At 52.6% G+C, this 16,917-nt stretch overlaps 1 protein-coding gene across 15 annotated transcripts in view; it reads right to left on the reverse strand.

The window, feature by feature from the left end:
* Nucleotides 1–16,917, reverse strand: part of CELF5 (CUGBP Elav-like family member 5) — a 47,115-nt gene that overhangs the window by 20,234 nt on the left and 9,964 nt on the right. For all 15 annotated transcript variants that reach the window (XM_034997473.1, XM_034997489.1, XM_034997482.1 and 12 more), the window contains exon 2: nucleotides 5,933–6,015. In XM_034997473.1, the coding sequence (XP_034853364.1) occupies nucleotides 5,933–6,015 (83 nt within the window). The remainder of the gene's footprint in view (nucleotides 1–5,932; nucleotides 6,016–16,917) is intronic.

The following is a 16,917-nucleotide window of genomic DNA, read 5'->3' on the forward strand; positions in this document are numbered from 1 at the left end:
CTCCCCCAACACACACACACACACACGCATGCATGCACGCACGTGGGTTTTTGAGGGGAGGCAGGGGACAGGAGAGACGGTGGCTGTCTTGGTCTCTGGCGTGACCCAGCTGCGGCCCCCTAAGTCCCGGGCCGCGTGTGCGGGCGTGTGCGGGCACGTGAGCCGGCCGGGTGGGCTCTTCCAGCACGGGGGGCACCTCGTGCAGCAGCAGCTCCATCTTCTGGCGGAGACCGAGGGGGGGCTCAGACTTCCGTGCTCAGATGCGGCTGGCAGGCAAGGGGCGCCTTCCCCCCAGCAGCCCCCGTCACTCTTCCTGCAAGCTGCGAACGAGGCTCCGGCTCTGGTGCTGAGTGTGCTGATACCGTTTCTGTGGGTGCCCTGGGGTGGGGGGAGGAGGCTCACCCGCAAGTCAGGCCCCTTCGCTAGGCAGGGGGGTGTCAGCTACAGAAGCTGGAGGCACACACACTCGGGGGTCGGGACTCCTGAGAACGCGCCCGGAGGAGACGCGGCACGTGCCCCTCAGAGACAAGGGTCTCTGTCGGTCACGGCAAAAGCTGGAAACAACCCAGATGTCCACCACCAGGAGGATGGGAAAATCAATTGTGTATTCGCGCTGTGGAATACGACCCGGCAATGAAAAAGCACCGATCACCGATGTGTGTGGCACGACAGGTGATACCCAATCTCTTCAGCATCGTACTAAGTGGAGAAAAAAAATGCAGACGGTAAAGACCACATGTACTATGGTTCTGTTCATATTAGGTAAAAAGCGAGACGGGGAAAAGCGACCCAATGTTTTAGAGATCTACTCATAAGCGCTAAGAACATGAAGAAAGACAGGGGTTGGTTACCATAAAAGTCACGACAGTGACAGCACAGGCTTGGGGACATGATAGGGATGGTTTCTGGGTATTGCTGGAGACTCCTCCTCCTTCCCCTCCAGCCATGAGCTGGTATCAAACCGAGACCCACAATCTAGACATATGATGACACTGCATCCTGTTCCTGAGTCTAGAACATTCTAGGTCTGCACTGTCTAACATGGTAGCTGATCCTTGGTCTAGGACATTCTACATCTGTGCTATCCAAAACCGTGGCTGACTCCTAGTCCAGAACATTCTAGGTCTGAACTCGCCAATACAGTAGGTGACTCCCAGTCTAGAACATTCTAGATTTGAGGTGTCCAATGTGGTAGCCAATAGCCACATGTGGCGGTTTAAGTTTAAATTTAAATGTATTAAAATCAAATAACATTAGATATTGTTCCTGAGGGGCGCCTGGGTGGCTCAGTCGATTTAGTGTCTGCCCTCAGCTCAGGTCATGATCCTGGGGTCTTGGGATCGAGCTCCATGTCTGGCTCCCTGCTTAGCAGGGAGTCTGCTTTTCCCTCTGCCCCTCCCCACCCCCCGCTCATGCTCTCTCTCTCTCTCTCTCTCAAATAAATAAATAAAATCTTTTTTTTTTTAAAGAAATTGTTCCCAAGTCACACTTGCCACATTTCAAAGACAACAGCCACACAAAGCCAGTGGCCACCAAATTGGATAGGAGAGACAGACCATTTCCATCACGGTGGAAAATTCTATCGGACAGCAATGGTCTAGAATTGGGATCTGCCAGCTCCTTTCTGGGCCTCTGTCTGTTTTTGTAAAGTTTTATTGACACACAGCCACACCCATCCATTTATGTATTGTCTGTGGTTTCTTTTATGTGATGTGACAGAGGCCCTATGGCCCATGAGGCCAAAAATATTTACTCTCTGATCCTTTACAGAAGAAGTTTGCTGAATCTTGACCTAGAACATTTTCGAAGGCTACTGTCCAATGTGGTACACAAACATGGCTTGTGTGACCAAGGAACAGAATTTTAAATTTTGTTTAATTATAATTAATGTAAATATAAACTTAAATCTAAAAACTGATTCCTGATTCCATTCTTGGAAAATCTTTTAAGTATGTTTAGAGCAGGCGGGGTATGTGAACCTTCTTTTCTATAAAACTGTCAGTTTTACAGAATGCAAATAGCAAAAGCAGATCGAGCATTTCTGATAACAACTGATTGTCCAACTTCAGACGGACCGAGAGGCAGGACACACACGGGGTGTTGGATGCCTACGAGGGAAAAAGGAACGTGAGCTCTTATTAACTATGCTGACTGCCTGCTGAAATGATAATATTTTGGAGAGGTATTGGGTTAAAATGAAATCTAGTATGAAAATTAATTTCACCTGTTTCTTTTTTTTTTTTTAAAGATTTTATTTATTTATTTATTTGAGAGAGAGAGAGCATGAGAGGGGGGAGGGTCAGAGGGAGAAGCAGACTCCCCGCCGAGCAGGGAGCCCGATGCAGGACTCGATCCCGGGACTCCAGGATCACGACCTGAGCCGAAGGCAGTCGCTTAACCAACTGAGCCACCCAGGCGCCCCTCACCTGTTTCTTTTTAATTTTTAAAAGTTGCTCCTAGAAAAATGTGAATGCAATTTGTGGACTGCATTATATTTCTATTAGCACTGTCCTAGAACATTCACCAGCTCCTTATTCTCCTCATCACTGGATGACAGTTGTCTTTCCCAGTCATGACAATCACAAATGTCCCCAGACATCGCCCAGGGACCCGTGGGGGCAGAATCGCCCCCGGGGTTGAGACCCCCTTCTGACCTGATGTAACTCCTCCATGAGACAGTGGAGGCTCTCGTGTGTTCCCACACTCAAAAATGCGCCTGGCACGTTCCTGCCTCCCAGTCTCGGCACACTCGGTCCCCACGCCACCCCCACCTCCATCTGCCACAGTCTCCCCCATCTCTCAAGACGCAGTTCAAACGCTCCCTCCTCCAAGAAGGCACCTTGTTTGCCTGCCACCAAGTCATCGGTGGTGGGGCAGGCCCCCTGCTTCCCCTCTGACCCCCCACCCCCGGGATGCCGCCCCCGGCTGCCTTATATCCGCTGTTCATTTAGTGCTCGCCCCATTACAGTGGGTTGAATAGGGACTCCCCTAAAACACAAAGTCCTAAGCCCGCAAAACCTGTGAATGGGACCTTATTTGCAACAGGTGTCCTTCCAGATGTCAGTAAGTCATGGATCTCAAGATGGGGTCATCCTGGATTTCGGGTGAGCCCTAAGCCCAATGACAGGTGTTCTTATAGGAGAAAGGCAGAGGGAGAGGGGAGACGTGTAGACACGGAGGATGGCCATGTGGTGACAGAGGCAGGGATCCGGCTGATGCGTCAATGAGCCAGAGAATATCAAGGATTATGGGCGTCACCTGAAGCTGGAGAGACATGGAGCAGGTTCCCCCCAGAACCTCTGGAGGGAGCGCGGCCCTGCTGATGCCTTGATTTCAGACTTTGGCCCCCAGAACTGAGAGAGGGCAAGTCTCTGTCGCTTTAAGCCCCCTAGTGTGCGGTGCTTGGTGTCAGTGACCCCAGATCACTCACTGGCCCCCCCATTCACTCCTGCCCGGAAAGCCTTGCTCCTAAAGCATCTCAAACCCCTGACTTCTACCCCTGCCATCCCTGCCCGAGTCGCTTCCTGACCAACTACAGCTCCCTGCTGCCCCTCTGGCCCCCCTCCCTGCTCGGAGAGGCATCCCCGAGCACCCTGTCTGAACAGAACCTGCATCCGGAGTCTGAAAATCACTCTGAAAGACCCCCCCGCTTCTCAGCTCCATGTTGTGCTCACCACCAGAAGCCCTCCCATTGGGTCCCGCTTGGGTCACAGATCAGGTGCTCAGTATGCATCTGCTGAATGAACCAATGTGTGCTGAGCACGCAGCCCAGGGTCTGCCCTAGAGGGACCCCTAATCCCGGCTGCTGATGGAGCCCAGAGCCCAGCTTTGGCCCCCAACACAGAGGGAGCTGGGCCTCAGGTTGGGGAAAGGGAGGCTGGCTTTGACTCCATCAGGAAAATGGGAGCAGAAGAAAGCTAAGAAGAACTTAGCTGGGGGCACCAGCTAAGAAATGTTAGCAGATCTCCAAGAGGGTACGGATTTCTCTGGACAGAAGGGTCAGAGCTTCCAGCCCGAATCTGATCTCATACACACACACACACACACGTCCACTGGACATGGAGGGACTGGGTGCCCACAAAGTGTCTGCGGTCAAATCCCCGTTCTGCTGTTTGCTGGCCGCCCGACCTTGGACACATCCACTAGAACACTGCTTTGTTCCTCTTGGTGCCCAATGCCCCCAGGCTCCTGGCGCCCGGAGCCGGGCAGACAGCGTGTCGCTCTGAGACCCAGGGGCACTGAGCTTCTTCCTTGCATCCTGGGGGGAGCCGGCCACCGTGCCGCGAGGCTGCTCAAGATGTCCCCCCTGGGGACGCCTGGGTGGCTCAGTTGGTTAAGCGTCTGCCTTCGGCTCAGGTCATGATCCCGGGGTCCTGGGATCGAGTCCCGCATCGGGCTCCCTTTTCCGCAGGGAGCTTGCTTCTCCCTCTGCCTCTGTCTCTCTCTCTGTCTCTCATGAATAAATAAAAAAAATCTTTAAAAAAAAAAAGATGTCCCTGCTGGAGAGGAAGTGAGACCTCCCGTCCGTGGCCGCTCCAGGGGCCAGCACGGTGGCCAGTCCCACAGCCACACTCAAATGCCAGCTGACCACTCAACTGCGACGTCAGGGCTCCTCTGAGCCAGGACCATGCGGCAAACTCATTCCTTAATTCCTGACCCGGGGCCCCTGAGATAACTCATGCTGGTGGCTTGAAGAGACCAGGTTGTGGTATAATTGTTGATAACTAATATGGTCCACAGCACCCCACTGTTCCCCCCACCCCCCAGGTGCTAACCTGTACGGATGGACCTGCCCTCCACGTCCGGCTCAGTTTGGGGAGGTGCTGGCAGAACATCCGAGGGAGGGAGAACTGTGAATTCTCTTCTCAGATGTCACTTCCTCAGTGAAGCCTTCCATGACCACCTTCTCTATGGTTTCCTCCCCTCACTCCCCCCTGTTATACTCTTCCGGTGCTGAAGATCAGAAAGGTTAAGTCACTGGCTCACAGACACAGCAAGGACTGCTTGGAACTAAGCAAGGAGCGCCGCCACAGCACTCTACCACTCTTGTCTCCACTTCACCCCCCTCCAAGAGGGACACCTTATTCTTCACTCTGAGGTTGAGGCCAACCCCAGGACCATTTTTGGTGCTGTTCAGAGTCAAGTCAACCCCTGCCATGATCTCATGTTCCCAGCAGGTGCACCCCGATTATCCAGCCAGCCCTGCTGCACCCATATTCTCAGCATTTATGGCCACAGATGCCACCCAAGTTGCCCCTAAATGCCTTTGAGGCTGAAGAGTCTCTGAGAAATGTAGAGGGAAGCGTGGACACCCCCAGAGGTCATGGGGTGCCATGGATCTCACTGTGGTTCCTTCAATTTCCACCCAGAGGCACTGCCCGGGGACCACCTTCCCTTCACCGGGGACAGGGACCTCCTGCCCACCCCAAGAAGGCAGGGCTGACAAGGGAGAGCCAGCAGGGACAGAGCCTGGGCCGGCCCTGTATGACTTGCCCGGTCCCCTCCCTGCCCTCCCCTCCTCCCTCTCTCCCTCTTACTCACTCTGTTCCAGCCACACAAGCCTCCTTGCTGTTCCTCCAACACACTAGGCACAGTCCTGCCCCAGGACCTTTGCACGGGCTATTCCATTTGCCTGCTAATGCTTCCTCATCCTTCAGGTCTCAGCACAACGACACTAACATGCTGGGCCAGGTGCCCTTGTGCAGTATGCGACCTACACAACCACACAGAACCACTCAGGTGGGAAGTATGGAGCATGACATGTGGTAGGCACTCAATAAATGCTCTCCTTGGTGATCATTTCTGTCTGTTGGCACCTTATACCTCTTTCTGAGTCCAGAGGCATGTGGGCTTCACAGCTGATCCTTGGAAGGGCCTTAGGCTTCCCCAGGCTGAGAGCAGCCCCCCTCCCCAGACAGCACCTCGGACTCACCCCGGGCAAGGTCTTCTGTTCGTGCAGGGCAGTCTGAGCTTTGATGGCGGAGTCCCTGGCACAATAGGTGAGAAAGGCACAGCCTGGAAAGGAAAGAATTGGGGGTGTTAAGAGAAAGGAATGCGGAGACCCGTGTTCACGGTCACATTGATCCCAACAGCCAGAAGGTGGAAGCAACCCAAATGTCCATCAGTGGATGAAGGATAAACACAACTTGTCCTTCCATCCACACACTGGAATATGATCTAGCCTTAGAAAGGAAGGGACCCTGACACCGGCCACAACGTGGAGGGACCCTGAGGACACTGGGCTCAGTGAGAGGAGCCAGACCCAGAAGGACACATCCCGCAGGACCCCACTCCCAGGAGGTCCCCAGAGGAGTCCCGTCCACAGAGACAGAGAGGAGAGGGTGGGAGCCAGGGCTGGGGCAGGGGGTGGGGAGTCCGTGCTTCGTGGGGACGGAGTCTCCATGTGGGGAGATGGAACGTTCTGGAGACGGCAGGGGCAGGGGTTGGTGATTGCATGACAGTGTGAGTGTGTTTCCTGCTGCTGAGCTGCGGGGCGCCTGGGTGGCTCAGTCAGTTAAGCGTCTTCCTTCGGCTCAGGTCATGATCTCAGGGTCCTGGGATCAAGCCCCACCGCATCAGACTCCCTGCTCAGTGGGGAGTCTGCTTCTCCCTCTCCCTCTGCCTCTCCACCCCCGCCCCCGCTCGTGCTCTCTCTTTCTCTCTCAAATAAATAAATAAAATCTTTTTTAAAAAATGCTTTGAGCTGTGCACTTAGAGATGGTTTAGACGGTAAATTTAATGTTATGTGTATTTTACCACAATAAAAAAATGGAAAAGGAGGAAAAATTGTTTAAGATGGTAGATTTTATCTTCTTTTTTACTACAAGTTAAAGATAAACAGAGGAGCCAACTTTTTTGGGGGGCGGGGGCCAACAGCAGTGGTTCAGCTGCCCCCCACCCCAAACGGTGAGCTAGGGAAGGGGAGAGAGGAGACCCCGCTGTTAAATCCGTGGCTGACGCTAGATAAAGAGATACTGAGAAGACTGGGTGAGGTGCGGTGGGGGGAGTGGGACAGCGGCTGCCTCGGAGAGGGGGTGCACCAGCAGCCCCAAAGATGCAGAAGGCGCCCCGGGACTGGGACGAGGAGCACCGTGGCTCTGCATGGACCTGCTTCGTGGCCTTGGATGGGGCGCCTCTGCCTCCGTGGACGGGGCGCCACCTCTGTCTAGGTCTCAGTTGTCCCCATCAGAGAAGACGGTCCCAGTGTAGGAGGGGGGAAGGGTCAAGGGGCGGGGAGGAGCTAGAGGGGGCGTGGCGCAGTGGCCAAGGGCAGAACCAATCAGGAGAGGAAGGGGCGGGCCAGCCCTGAAGTGGTCCAGAGCCAGGGTGTGATTGACTGGACGTCGTCTTGGGGTGGGGGTGGGGGTGGGGCTGGGGCGGGGTGCAAAGCGTGAGAACTGCAGAGACAGAGACATTGAGAGAGACAGAAGCAAGGAGAGAGAAGCCCCCAGAGAAAGCCTGATGAGATCAAAGGTATTTGAAAGATGTTTGCCTGAGGCCGGGTGTGGGAGGCAGGCAGGTGTCAGGTCCCCTTCGACGGACCCAGGGGACCGGGCCTCAGCCCTGGGCTTTGCCTCTAATCTCTGTGGACCTCATTTTCACTGCGTGTGAAATGAGACCATCGTTGGCCGCTCTGATGCTGTTGGACCCTGTGTCCACCACCCCCATCTCCCTCCCTCTGCCTCCCCCTCCCCCGCAGGATCCCCTGCGCAGAAGCCCTGGTGCCCATTTTTGCTCCAGGCAGGAGCTAATTAAAGCCGTATCCTTCCTTCTGGGATGAGCTCACCAAGCCCCCACTCCCACAGGCGGGGCCGGTTGATGGGGAGGGGTCTGCCTCAGGCCTGACAGGCTCCCTTGGAACCCTGGGGAGAAAGGCACCAGGCAGAGCTGAGGATGGTTTCTAGCATTTAAAAAACATTTGTTGTGAGAATGTAAAATGGTGCAGCCCCTGTGGGAAACAGTTTGGCGGCTCCTCAAAAAAGTTAAACATAGAATTACCATATGATCCAGCAATTCCACTTCTGGGTCTATACCCAAAAGAATTGAAAACAGGGAGTCGAACAGATATTTCAAACAGATATTACACATATTCACAGCGGCATTATTCAGAACGGCCAAAAGGTAGAACAACCCAAGTGTCCACCAACAGATGCATGGATAAACAAAATGTGGTCCATTCATACACTGGAATATTATTCTGCCTTAAAAAGTGGGGAATTCTGACCCATGTTACAACGTGGATGAACCTTGAGGATGTTATGCTCAGTGTCATAAACCAGACATAAGGGGGGTGGGAGGATGGGTTAGCCTGGTGATGGGTATTAAAGAGGGCACGTTCTGCATGGGGCACTCGGTGTTATGCACAAACAATGAATCATGGAACACTACATCTAAAACTAATGATGTAATGTATGGCAATTAACATAACAATAAAAAAATTTAAAAAATAAGCCAGACATAAAAGGACACATCCCTCAGGACCCCACTCCCAGGAGGTCCCCAGAGGAGTCCCGTCCACACAGACAGAGAGGAGAGGGTGGGAACCAGGACTGGGGAGGGGGTGGGGGAGTCCATGCTTCATGGGGACAGATCCGTATGGGGAGATGGAAAGTTCTGGAGATGGAGGGTGGGGGTGGTTGTACAACAGTGTGATTGTGCTTAACGCCATTGAGGTGTGCGCTTAAAAACAGTTAAGATGGGGGGGCGCCTGGGTGGCTCAGTCAGTTAAACATCCGACTTGTCTTGGCTCTGATCATGATCTCAGGGTAGTGAGATGGAGTCCCGGATAGGGCTCGGCGCTCAGCTGGGGGGTCTGTTTGAGATTCTCCCTCTTCCTCTGCCCCTCCCCCCCACCGTGCTCTCTCGCTCTAAAAATAAACAAATCTTTAAAAAATGGTTAAGATGGTGAATTTAATGTTATGTGTATTTTACCAAAATAAAAAATTGTCATTGGGATATATTAAAAACATACCCCCCTAAGAAAGGTGCAGAACATGAAAGTATATAATGTAGCAAATAATCATAAAATCATGTAACCATTTCCCGGGTCAAGGAATAGAACATGGCAGTCACCGGAAATCCCAGTGCTTCCCATCCCATGACAAGCCCCTCCATCCCCCGGAGGTGACTGCTATCCTGGCTTTTGTGATAACCACGTCATTGCTTTTCATTATGGCTTCCCGCCCCGTGTGTGTCACTAATCAATGTAGCTGAGTACTTCCTGCTTTTGAACTTATATAAACGGAATCATAGCATATGTATACTTTGTGTCTAGATTCTGTTACTCAACAACAGATGGCTGTGAGTATCAGGAATTAATTCCTTTTCATAGCTGTGTAATATTTTCTCCTGTGAATATACTGCAAGTTGGCTATCCATTCTCTTGTGAGTGGGCATCTGGGTTGTCCACTCTTAGAGACTATCATGAAAAACGCTGCCATGGAACATTCTTATATAGGTGCTTTGATGCACAAAGGCATATCCAGGAATGGGATTGCAGGTTATAAGGTAGGTTTATGTTTAGCTTAAACAGATTCCTTCAAACAGTTTTCCAAAATGGGTTGTACCAAAGAATTCTCCAACCAACGGTTCTGACAATATTAATGCTTCATTTTCACCAACCCTTGGTTTTGCCAGCCTTTTAAATGTTAGTCATTGTGGTAGGCGTATCACTGCATTTCATTGAGATTGTAACATACATTGCTATAGTTATTAATAAAGCCGGGTACCTTGTTGCTTTGTAGGAGTTCTTTATGTGCTGTGTAAATAAAGAATACTTTGTATTCTTTTATGGTTATATCTGATGCACACATCTTCCCCCAATCCACGGCTGGTCTTTCTACTCTTTTTTTGGTGTTTCTATTTTCTGAATTTAATCCCCCAAGGCCTTCAGGGAAAGGAGAGGCACTAAGACAACTAGCCTAGGGCCTGAGAGAAATTAGGCACAACCAGCAAGAAACTGGACTGCAAGAAGATGTGAAATAGAGGCAAAACCCTTCCTCCTTGGGCCCATTCTTGCGGGTGAGGCCTCATTTGCAGAAAATGGAGTGTGCTAGTCCTGGGAGGCTAGGATAGGACCCCCGAGCGACCTTCTAGGCCATCAGCCTCTGGGTCCGGAAGGTTTTCAGCCAGAGGGACAGAAAGACCAAATTGCATGCCACTGTCCCCGGTGCTGAAATGCTTGCCTGTTCTCTTGACCCCTTAGTTTCTCTTTTCTAATGGGGAGAAATGTGTGATGTTTACCCCTTTCTGGGTACATACAGCCTTGATGTTCAGTTAGTTCAGTTCCTGTTAGGGTTTAATTGGATCCCCCCTCCCCAAAATTCATATGTTGCTGTCCTAACCCCTCAGGACCTCAGAATGGGACCTTATTTGGAAAATGAGCCATTGCAGATGTAATGAGTTAAGGTGAGGTCATCCTGGAGGAGGGTTAGCCCCAATGCTGTAGGACTAGTGTCCTTACAAAAGGAGGAAATTTGGGCACAGAGACACGCACTCAGGGAGAAGGCCATGTGATTATGAAGGCAGAAATCTGGGGGATGTATCAACAAGCCCAGGGACAGTAAGGACTTCCAACAAACCACCAGAAGCTGGGAGAGACCTGAACCAGATTCTCCCTCCATTTCGAAGGAACCAACTCAACCCGCACCTTAATCTCAGACTTCTGGCTCCCCGGACAGTGAGCAAACATGTTTCTGTTTTTGAAGACCCCTCGTTTGTGGTACATTTTTTCCGCAGGCCTAGCAACCTAATACAGTCCCCAATCAGCACAGACTTTCAGTGGTATTAATAAAGTGCACTGGCTTCTAATACTAATAAACTTGTACTCAGTATTGACTCACTCAATCCTTATAACAACCCCACAAAGTAGCTGCTAGTATTGCCTTCATTTTACACATGAGTGTCCAGGGCACAGAGTGGGGAAGTGACTTGCCCAGGACCACACAGGTGGTAAGTGTGTGCTCATCCAGGCTCCATGGACAGTTTGCTAACCACTGGGGCACAGTGCCCGGAGCTTGCATCCTTTTAAAATTTCCCTAGGGCCTAGGGTGAGGATCACAGGCCCCTGATTCACCCCTTCCTGAAAGGAGCTTTAAAATCATGCCAGGATCAAATGCTGGTTCAAATACACGGACCCCATTTTAATTGTTCAAAGTCCGTTTGCTGCGTCCTAGTCCCACAGAGACCTGTTGAGGGAAGTCACAACCCAACCAAAGCCTACATTGGGTGAACCTCTCATCTCAATTTCAGCCCTGGCCACCCCTACCCCACACATCAGCCTCACCAATGACAAGGGGGCCAAGTCTGGTGTCCAGCAGCCCCTTCCCATGCTGGCCATGCCCTGGGGTTCTTCCCAGAGTGCTCAGCACTTGATCATCCCTTCAAACCCACACCCATTTTCAAAGCCTGGACCAGGACTGATCTGGGGTGGGGTGCTGTTAATGCCCACAGATCTCTCTAGGCCCAAAGACAGAGCAGGGACCAAAATGGAGGAATCATTGGAGAACAAGAGTATGTATATATGAAAGTTTCCTAATAACTAGATCTGTGTCGTCACAGCTCCTTTGGGAGGCAGGGAGCTCCCCATCTCTGGAGGTAAGCAGCAGTGACTCCCCAGAGAGGAAACTTCTTTGCCAGAGAATCCTGAGAGTCCCTTCTCATGCTAAGATCCTCTGCTCTCTGGTCTGAGATCTGAGCTTTTGGGACTTCTGACTCAAAGTTGTAATGATGATAATAATAGTGTCCACTGTGCACCAGGCATCCTTACAGGGGCACATCACTGGTATCAACCCTTTGAGTCCTCAGACTAGCCCAAGAGAATTGCATGATTGTATTTATTATTATTATTAAAGACTTATTTATTTAGAGAGAGCGAGCACAGGGTGGGGGAAGGGCAGAGGGAGAGAGAATCTCAAGCAGACTCCTCGCTGAGCATGGAGCCCGACGTGGGGCTCGATCCCACGACACTGAGATCACGACCTGAGCTGAAACCAAGAGTCCGACGCTGAACCAACTGAGCCACCCAGGTGCCCTGGTATTTTATTTATTATTATTTGCATTTTGCAGGTAGGGAAACTGAGACAGCAGCCACACAGGTAACATAGTGACGGGGCCAGAGGCACGATTGGAACTCCAGAGGACTAACTCCAGTCTGTGCTTCCTCGACCTCAATATTCTCCCTCTTATAAAGATAGTAGTAGTCACGACAACAGCTCCTTCATGGAGCACTTGGACAGGGTGGCCATTATCCTGGGGGCTTGGCTCCACCCCTCTCGCCCCCTCTCCTCCCTGCAGGAATCCTGTAAGGTGGGTCTTATGCAGATTATGCAGGGAGGCTTGCCTAAGATGCACAGCGGGAAAGGGTAGAGCCGGAGTTTGAACCCAGGGGCATCTGACATCATGGGTTTCACTGCCATCCACTGTGCTTAGAGGCTTTGATCTCCAGGGTGTGGCTGTGGAGTGGCTCCCAATTCTGCCATCTTCCCTGAAATTCACTCAAAACCTTTGATGTTTTAAGACAAAGGTGGCCTTAAGAGCATCTATGAAAAGACAATTATGTGCCATCTTCCATCTAGTGTAGACACCGATTGTTTGATATGCAGATAAATGGAATCACTAGGGGGTGACTTAACGATACAGGCCTCCCAAACATGGGGCTCTGGGGCAACCCCACAGAGCCTTCAGTGGTGGGAAGAATTGTGCCCAACTTACAGATGAGAAGACTGAGGTTCACAGTGACCCAGGTCACCTGGAGCCCATATCTGCATGACCCCATTGCCCAGGGCTCTTCCCCCAGCCCACAAGGACACTCCTCTATCCAGCCTGGGAGATTCTGTCTCTGAGGAGGGGGGCAAAGTTGACCATAGTCCCTCCATAGCAACCGGTCTCTGTTCACCCTGGCCTCCAGGGAAAATGCCCTGACTAATGGGCGATCCTAAAGCTGAGAAAAGGTGCAAAAGACACACCCCCACGTGTGGTCAACCTGGGGCAGAGGGTGGGACAAAGGGCTAGGGGAAGCCCAGAGGACAAAGGATGGCTCTGTCTGGCAACGAGGGTGTAGGGAGCAGGCTGGGGAGTATGGCAGGTGTCAAGCGATGTTGTTGGGGGGAGGGGAGCATAAACACTTTGCTCGGCAGGTGAAGACAATGAACTGAGTCGAAGGTAGTGGGGAGCCACAGAAGATGTGTGGGCAGGGGAGGGCACAGAGGTGTGTGCTGGGAAGATCCTCTGGGGCCAGCATGGAGGAGGGACTGGAGTACAGGACAGAAGGCTAAGGTCAGGAAGGCAAAGACTGAGCTGGGGCCATGGGGGCAGAGAGGAAAGACGGATGGGACCTTCAGAGGGGGTCTCTGGGGGACAAGGGGCTGGGGGTAGAGGCAGGGCGGATGCCCAGGGCCATCCCTGGGAGGGTGTAGCGGATCGTAAGGTGGCCCTCCAGAAAAGATATGTGTACATCCCAGACCCTATGCATGGGAACTTATTTGGAAAAAGGGATTGTAATTAAGATGTAATTAAGGATCTTGAGATGAGATCCATCCTGGATAATGAGGTGGACTCCAGATCCAATGACAAATGTCCTTGTAAGAGACAAGAGGAGACACAGAGAGAAGAGAGACCACGTGAAGACGGAGGCACAGATGGAGGGACGCGCCACAAGCCAAGGGGAGCCTGGAGCCCCCAGAAGCTGAAAGAGGCAGGAAGATCTGTCCCCTGGAGCCTCCCGAGGGAACGCAGCCCCTTGATCTCAGACTCCTGTTCTCAAGGACCAGGGAGAAGTCTGCTCTTTTAAGCTAAGTTTGTGGTCATTCGTGACCGACGCCCCAACAGACTCACTGCTCACTGGATGGAGATCCAGTAGGAAGAGCAGTTTGGAAGAAAGATGCAGAATCTGGTTTGGGTCCTCAGACCCATCTGGGGACTTGGGAGACATCAGGAGAAGGATCACCCCCAGGACTGGCTAAAAATCCCCCAAATGTCCCAGCAAGGAAGTACCAACTGAGGACAGAGCCAAGCCCTGGGTGAGATGCCACGGCCTCAGCTGGAACCCTCCTTCTAAACTGGTGGATATTTGCATCCCGTGTTACAGATGCGTGAACCCAGGCTCAGAGAGGCTTAGCAGCTTTCCTGAGGTCACACAGCAAGTCACAAACAAGGCCTGGAACTGAACCCAACCTGGGGGTGGGCACAGGGCTTCTGAGTTTCAGAAAATCCCAGAGTGTGGGGGACTACTTGAGTGGCCTAAATAAAAATAGTTTTTAAGGGGCGCCTGGGTGGCTCAGTCGGCTAAGCGGCTGCCTTCGGCTCAGGTCATGATCCCAGGATCCTGGGATCGAGCCCCGCATCGGGCTCCCCGCTCAGCAGGAAGCCTGCTTCTCCCTCTCCCTCTGCCTGCCACTCTGCCTACTTGTGCTGTCTCTCTCTCTGTCAAATATATAAATAAAATCTTTAAAAAAAAAAGTTTTTAAAGTTGTTTTTTCCTTCTTAGTATTCATGGTCATTATTTTCATGCCTGAGTGTGGGATTTCTGTCACTTCCGGGGAGCCGGGCAGGTCTGGGAACTGGTCATGTTCCCCCGCACCCCACACTCGGCCTCTCACCCACCACCCTGGAGCTCGCCACGCCTTGGTCCGCACATGCCCGCCCTTATCTGTGTCCCCATCCTTTCTCCTCCACCCCTGCGACCCAGCCCATGTCCCCTTCAGAGGAGGGGGGTCAGGCACCCCTGTGGCTCTCCCTGGGCCTGTGTGGCGCTCTAACTGCCCATCAGGAGTTACTGTCCCACTGGACTCGGAGGCCCTGAGGGTGGGAACCAGGTGTGCCGGCCACTGGACCTGTCCCCAGGGCCCAGCACTGGGCCCAGCACGCTGTTTGTGCAGCAAGAATTTGGCCACAGCTCACAGCCTCCATGCTGGTTGAGCGCCCATCCACGCCCTCCTGGAACTGTGGTCCCCTCTGCCCTGGTCTCCCTGCGGCCACTGCTGCCTCCCTCATCCCTACAACCAGCCCCCCAGGGGCCACCAGAGGGTGCCTGTGAGCACCTCGTCTGCCCACAGCTCTCCAAGGGTCCCTCCTCCCTGGGGTACAAGCCTAATCCTCCCCACACGGTTCCTAAGGCCCCCACAACCTGCCCTGTCCCCTCCCTGTCCTCCCCTCCTCCCTCTCTCCCCCAGCCCACTCTGCCCCAGCCACACATGCCTCCTCTGTTCCTCCAACACACCAGGCCCTCCTGCCCCAGGACCTTTGCACGGGCTGTTCTGGAATGTGCTTCTCCAGATCTCTGCACAGTTCACTCCCTTCCTTCAGGTCTTGGCTCAAATGTCACCTCCTTAGTGGAGCCTCCTTTGAGCACCCTGTTTAAAGTTACAGCCCTCAATCACCCCCTCACCCTGCTCTATTTTTCCTCTGCCCCCATCACCATCTCTATGATGCATACAGGTTTCCCTCACTATCCAAAAGTAGAGTGTTCCTGTGAAACCTCCTGTCAGCCTAAATGGCATACAGCAAGGAAGCAACCACCTTTAATTTATATGGAAAACTTTTTGAACATTCCCAGACTCAAAAAATAACCTCCCTTAGGCTTTTCAGATACTTTAGGACACATCTTGCTAATGGATGCACAGAATGAACCAAGGTAAAGCACAGATGCTCACACAGTTCAGAGCCCTGGCGGCTGCTGCTCAGATGCCAAGCGTGGTCCCAGGGAAGGCGCTCGGTGGGGCCGTGCTCACTGCTGGGGGGAGCATTGCTCACTGCAAAACCAGCGCCGAATGCTCGTTTTGCTTTCTGCTTTTATTCATAAAAGCAAAAATCCCCTTCGGATTTCTTTCGGTTGCCAAAAAGAGGTATTCACGTAGGCCTTTCATGGAAGTGAAGTAGGGTAATACAAACTTTCCAAAAGCAGGGGGTGCCCACGTTATATTTATTTCTGTTCCCCACGCCCACTGAAATGTCCCTTCCACAAGGACAGAGGTTTTTACGTTTGATTTGGGGGGGGTACCTAGATAGTGCCCAGCACACAGTAGGTGCTCAATGGATACTCGTTGACTGAATGCTTGTGTTTTCAAGCTGACCTGCTAATATCAAGGTGACCTCTTTGAGGGCAGCGGCATTTGATCCATTTTCATCCCTCCCGTCTTACCCTGCGTGGCACGGAGTTATTCAGTATTTCCCAAGCACCTATTATGCACCAGCTGTACAATGGAAACAGACGCAGGAAAGACCCCTTGTTCATTGCTGATCACTAACATCTCCCGCTTCCCTCGCCAGCAAGGACCGACCACAACGGGTCGTGTGAACCCTCCTCTCAAATCCCGTGGGCCCCCAACCCCCTGCACTCCAGGTGCCCCACGTTCTTGGTCTTTAACCTTGGCTCTGTGATCTAGCCCGGCCCACTGCCCCCTCTCTGCTGTGTGATCTTGGGTCACTTAACCTCTCTGAGCCTCCACTAAGGATTACAGAAGACACTCCCATGTGCTGTGGGGCCACCCTCCACCAGCCATCTGCCCCCGGACACCCTCTCTGTTCCCCTCCATCCTTTCAGCCCCAGGCTGTCCCCACCTGCTAACAACAGTGGGGTTGACAGGCTCTCTCCTGAATTCATCACGCCTCCCCTCACTTACAAACTCATTGGCTCCTGTGCAGGAGGGCAGGGCTTCACACCCTAGGCTCACGCTCCTGGACCCCTCCATCCAGCGCACCATCTCTGGGGTGGCCTCCTCCCTCCCCGGCTGAGCTCCTCCTCTGCCCAGACTTACTCGTTGGGGCTTCTCAGGCCTCGTCTGGACACGCACCCCCAATCTCCTGCCCACAGCCATCTTGACTTCTCCCACAGACTGTCACCACTGCTACACCACTGGTCCCTCCATCTGTACACCCACCCACCTGTCCATCCATCTGTAATCCCTTCATTTACCCATT

Source organism: Mirounga leonina, unplaced genomic scaffold (assembly GCF_011800145.1).
Source record: "Mirounga leonina isolate KUSES-001 unplaced genomic scaffold, KU_Mleo_1.0 Mir_94, whole genome shotgun sequence".
NCBI lineage: Eukaryota > Metazoa > Chordata > Mammalia > Carnivora > Phocidae > Mirounga > Mirounga leonina.